This window comes from Typopeltis vanoorti, chromosome 3 (genome assembly GCF_054136105.1).
Source record: "Typopeltis vanoorti isolate ZY-2024b chromosome 3, IOZ_Tvanoo_1.0, whole genome shotgun sequence".
NCBI lineage: Eukaryota > Metazoa > Arthropoda > Arachnida > Uropygi > Thelyphonidae > Typopeltis > Typopeltis vanoorti.
This window is the reverse complement of record NC_143551.1, coordinates 16601832-16607907: the sequence shown is the minus strand read 5'-3', so window position 1 is coordinate 16607907 and position 6076 is coordinate 16601832. Positions and strand designations below refer to the sequence as shown.

Genomic DNA, 6076 nt, shown 5'->3' with positions numbered 1-6076 from the left:
TCTGCTATTTGCATTTCTTTGTTTGTCCCCAACACATCAACTCCTGTTTCTTATTTTCACGATATGTTAACTGCCTTCATGCCTTTGGGAGTATAAATTTTCTTTATAAACAAAGAAAGGTTTCTTTAAATGCAATTTGTTTAGTTCCAAAAGCCAATGTAGTGTTTCATTAGCTAAATATAACTGTTTTGATTTAGGTATTGTAGTCCATATCGCTATTTTATTTTTAAAATCAGATAAGAACTCACATAGCACACTGATGCTGGCTGTGCCACATTTATTTTTCTTCTGTGTTCGTTTTCTATTGTCGTCTCTGTTATCTGCTTTTGATGCAAATACACCGATACGTTTCTTCACAGCGACATTCCTTTTCCTATCTTTAATAATTTAGATCGTGCTTAAATCTGAAGCAACTTTAACTTCACCCGTGTTTGTGCTCATTTCAGAGGATCTGTGATACATTACACACAGAGAGGAATACAAATGGAACGGCTATATTTCTGATCAACGTATCAGATATATTACCTGCTTTTACCGGAATAGCACGTTCCAGTGGAAGGAACAACGTGGAAGCGATTAAATGCCATGTTTATCTACGTCAGTAGTAACAAGAGAGCTCTCTGGAATGCAGGATTTGTCGGTGAGGTACTCAACTCCATGGAATCTTAATTGTTTACTGTTAATCTTCCAAAAGGCATTAATTTCACTTTTTGAGATTCAAATTAATTTCAATTCAATTAACAAATGAATGCCACTATCAGTTTGTCAAAAAAATGTACAAATTTCTTAGATCTTGATGTCACACGCGTCCAGCGCTATAAGGCCTTTTTGTATTTGATGTCCTTGATATCATGAAATTTATTTTTTATTTTTTTAATAATTCAATAAAATTTTCTTGGAACCTGTGTGGCTAACTTTCACATCAAAACACAATTCTAAGAAAAAATAAGATTTTTTTTCTGGTCTCCTACAGGCAATATTATTTCAACTGAAAATCCCCTGGTCTAAGCAGCTGTTTAAGAATGCTGCTTGCCAGCAATCGTCAATAGTCTTTGACCACAAAGGGAAAAACAAACGATCGTTGGGTGTTCTATAAAGCTTATTGTAGGTACCAGTCTGGGTGGAATCACGATTTTGAAAACAACAGAGCTGAACTGGTTTTTTCAAAAGGTGAGATATCCTTGGTGTTTAATCATTGAAAAAATAACCCACATTGCTTGTCTAAGAGTCGTAACTGTGGTCCTAAGACAACCTTGTCAGGAATGAGATCACCGTTATCTGAGAAGGCTTGTACGAACAAACAGAACTTCCTGTGTGCAGCAATTGGCCAAGTATTTAACGAAGGTTGTTCCCGACGCATCTCAAAGTGCGCAGGAAATTCAAGAGGATCGGTACTGGCAGTCGCATCCTTTATACGTATAATAGGACAATGTGATAAGTGTGGATTAGCCTATTCAACAGCACTTACTTTTTTTATGTTTTTATTTACCAGCCAACTTACTGATAGACTGACTGTTTTATGAAGCTCATTCCTCACGACGACATGGAAGTATACATCGACATTGATTTAAAATTTCAGCGTATACTACATAATGTACCAATCTCACGAGTAACCAGTGGTGTAAGTAATAACTAATTTTACCCTAAGAATATAACATGTTCATGATCATGTGATAAACAGTTCAAACTTGAAAGAAATGAAAACACTTTATTTATCCACAACGAGAAAACATCTTGTAGTGAAAATATTCTCTTTTTTTTAAGCCACAGTATAAAAATGAATTGTTGTTATACAAAGGAATTATGAGCCTTTAGATTGATACTTTTTTAGCATTTGTAAATATAAGTTTAGATTAAAGATTAACATGGAGGGAATAGAACAGCACCGCCAGCTGTGTACACCAATACCAATTACTCCGTAGTGTTTCTCAAATAGCTGTACTCTCGCGATGCCTAGAAAGAGAACTGTATCAGGGATCGTAAGCTGTACTGAGGGATGTTGGAAAAACTTTTGCGTCTTTGCTTGCTTCTGTAGCGGGATCCTCATACAGAATAAATGGAAGATTCTGTCTTTCTCATCGCACCTCAGTAATCAATGCAAATATCAGCAAAATATTTCTGCAGCCGCACCTCAACAGTGACTCGGTATGACGCTTTTCCTTAAAGCGCCACCTGGTGAGCAATTAACTTTCATGCAAATTCCTTGAAGATATCACCCATTTAAAAAAAAAAACGCTATTAATGCTCCACTGCAAATGAAATCAGCTTTACTGGAATATCTCTTAAATATCGAAACAATAATGAATAGGTCCTTCCTTTCAAAGTTTTCTTTTGAAGTCACGTGTTCCGATTTCATACAGGTCTTAAAAATCTTTATCATTTATGTTATGAAAGCCCAACTTCTGATCTTCATTCAACTTGAGTCATAAAATGTAATGCACAAAATCACACAACCCCAGTCAAATAACGTGTGAATCCATTAACACCTGCTGTGAAAATTGTCTTGTAAGGTTCGCATGCTTTGGAAGCAGGGGACATCACCTTGCACTGTTCTGTGGAGGCAAAACTTTACTACTCACACCTAAACCACCTAAGCTATGAGTATCGATGAAAGTATTTATTTCTTCCTACAAATGTCGTTTCAATGAAGGAAATATAATAATCTAGATGCCTTTGTACATGCAGTGGAGAGCCATATAAGCATGTTAAACATTCAGAAAGAGTTCACTGTCGAAATCTGTGAGTGGGACCTTAGCCAGTCAAGCACCTCCTCACGTCAGCGGCCACCCTCTATTGCTGATCGAGATAATGTCCTGCAGTGGGAGTGAAAGTACTCGGACACTGAACCGGAGCTCTGAGTTCTGCATGGGGATTGGATGGTACATGAGGAAAGAGATTGCAACTTGAAGCACTGGAAGAGGATGGATAAGGATCAGATGGAGATTGCCTCTGAAAATGATAACGATTCGGAATATCCAGCCTCTCCGGAATGCACGTAGCTTCGTTCTCGTTGGATTCACGGACAAACGGTTCCTTCTGGGGATCGTCACGGCAGCCGTATTCAGAGGAGGTGTTCAAAGGGTTGCCATCGTGCATGTGAAGGTGAGTAGGCCTGTTCCAGGAAGAGCTGGAGTTTGGAGTGGGTATGCCGTAATATCCGTAACTGGTTGTCGAAAGAATGTGCATATAAGGATCGACAGAATACGGAGTTGTCATAGGTGGCGCTCTCATCGCTTCTCTTTCGTGGTACCTGTAAGCAGCATTATCCATGGAAGAGGCGGTGTTGCTATCGGCCGCTGGAGAAAGCCTTGGAGAACCTGAAATCAAGAAACAAAATTAAGAAAATTCCAGACTAAATCGATTAAGTATTTTAATGAATAAAGAAGCATTAAATAATTTCGTACTTATTGCAAATTATATATCATAATGGTATGTTACTTGTCTTAACATACATATAAATCTAACAGCTTTACTAAATAAAATAAGTGTCAAAATACGTGCCTGCGTGCGTTCCTGCACGTGCTCACGGTTTTGTTTCACAGTAGTAGTGTCTCTACTTCAAAAAAAAAAAAAATTATTCTCTCGGAAAGACTTCTATAAAACCAAACTGAGTTCTTTTGATTTTAGTCTGCAAAGATTTTACGTCAAAGCTAATCAAAGTTTGTGCACAAAATGCATTCTATTTCATTCGACCAATTATAATATGTGCTGACTGATGACTCTAACCTACTGGAACCAAAATTAAAGTCATCTGGTTATTTTCAATCGGGATTAGATACCAAATATTACCAAAATTTTCAATCAGAGTAACTACGTTATATACACAGCAAAAGAACAGACAACTACGGACTGTAATATAAAAATGTCGTATTACAGATCGTATAACAATCTGCATGCAAATATTGTATACTGCTGATATAGTTCATTTGTATCAAGAATGGATTTGGTTTATTTCGAAATACGGGTGGAGAAATTCAAATAATAACGCCAGTGTATATTTTGCATGTTATCGAGTATTCTGCTAGAATTTTTCTGCTTTGAGGGAAGAAACAAATCCCACTACCTTCGTTATAAGACAGGCTTTCTCTGTTGAAAATATCTGATGAAGGTTCTTTGCGTCTTGGACAAGATTTGAACCCAGGTCTTTCCAACTAAAGGGTAAATATCGATCTCTGCTCTATTGCCCAAGGAAAACGAGAATAAACTTAAACAACTATGGGCTGGAATTTCTGGGAAAGTTAGTATACACAGTCGGTTTAGACGACGATTTCGAATCCTTCATCAGAGCTGTTCAGGTGAAGGTGAGTCAGTCGGCCTCATATGGGGAAGGCAGGATTGGTTTTCTCCCGGAAACGCAGGTGTGTCATCTCGAAACACCTCACAAGGTGACCAGCACGCAATTGGGTCATAAGATAACATGTATACTAACTACTTTGTGAGAGCATTGGCCGCGTGACTGGAAATCTGGGAATCATTTCTTAAATATAACTGTAGGACTAATTCTGAGATTTCTTCCTACACGCTCATTAGCGAGAATTAAAAGGAATGTTGATATCTACGATAAGAAAGTTTGAACCTACTTGACATTGAAGAAGAACATGGTTCTGGCAGTGGCGACATCTTTTGGTGATGAGATGAAGCTGATTGATAACCAGAGAGTTGGCAAGAACTCATCAGAACTTCTGCTTTGTGTCCAGATGTCGACCCCACATTGGATCTGATGTCAGGAGGAGTGCCTACGCTGCTTGGACTGTGTGCTTCCGGTGAGGAGGGACAATTAGTGTTGCAGCTCTTAGGGGGTTTCCGTCTTCTGGGTTGGTATTTGTAGTCGGGATGGTCCTTCTTATGTTGGTTCCGAAGTCTGTCCGCTTCTTCTACAAATGGTCGTCTTTCTTCATCGCTGAGAACCCTACAAAAAAAAAAAAACGGAAAAGTGTTTGGGCTATTTTGGGCTGGGCATATGAAAGAGTATTTGACAGCAAGTAAAAAAGAAATTCAACATATGAAGGTTCATATTCATTCGTTTTCATTATTTTTTGGTATTAAAATGATACCTTAGAATATAGTATGACGCAGAAACTGGTTACTTTGTGCTAAAAGAAATGCTTTACAAAAAAATAAAAAATAAAAATAAATAAAATGAACGCAAAAAAATGCCAATTATGCAAGTCTAAAATCAAAACTTGCCGAATTTGGTATGCATACGTAAATCAGCTTACTATATTTGTTGTTTCCGAAGTCTGTTTTTTTTTTAAGCTAATATCCATTTTTAGGTGACATACGATTTTTTCACATTTGTAATGTTTTATGCCTTTTTTCGCTGCGAAATTGCTACGGATATCTAAAATGGATTTTAGCTATTTGTACAAGACTGTTTATGACAATAATGCGTGAATTAAAAATAAAGGGATGTGTTCAAAGAGAAAACATCTCATAGGAACAAATTCCAGAAATATTTCCGCTTCCTCTTCTACTCACGCCTCCTTGCCTTTACTTAAACTAAAAATGTTCCATCGAAAACACGCTAGTCGCTTCCATAATACAAAAAAAAAAGTAATTAGGTAACTTCTTCTTTAATAATTTACGATGCATCCGTAACATCCCTCCTACTTACTGTAAATGGGAGTGCACGAAATAGCAGAGCGAGGGTAAAGTGACAAATGAAATTTCATAATTATTTCTATTTTTATTAATTGAATTTCTTATAGAGAGATAACCAATTGTCAAGATAACAAAAAGTCATTTTTCTGGACATTCTTCATTATTCTCAAAGAAACTGATTCGGAACCTCTCGTGTTACTAACAACGTTTAAAACCAGGCCATCATTTATTGCCACCGTATAGATTTTTGTCCTACTGTTTCTCGTCAGGGAAAACAGCATAGATAACATCTTCGGTGACTCGTTGTTGCCACAAATCCATGGCCCGTCAAACGCAGGGAAGCTGAAGCCTCTCAGCAATTCCCAAATATCGACAGATATTGACTGTGCTTTGGGTGCATTTATCGGTTAGCTCTGATGGTATTGATGGTTTGCTATTAAGAGGTGTAGTCAAAATTAGGCGGTCACCAAGTGGA

General features: G+C 37.4%; 1 protein-coding gene across 1 annotated transcript in view; it reads right to left on the bottom strand.

The window, feature by feature from the left end:
- Positions 1–143: 143 nt before the first annotated feature.
- LOC150107950 (uncharacterized) overlaps positions 144–6076 on the bottom strand; it is a 46509-nt gene continuing 40576 nt past the window's right edge. Inside the window, exons 2-3 of the mRNA XM_090390560.1 lie at positions 4581–4909; positions 144–3317 (exon numbers count right to left, since the gene is read on the bottom strand). Of these exons, the coding sequence (XP_090246686.1) occupies positions 2791–3317; positions 4581–4909 (856 nt within the window). The 3' untranslated portion in view covers positions 144–2790. The remainder of the gene's footprint in view (positions 3318–4580; positions 4910–6076) is intronic.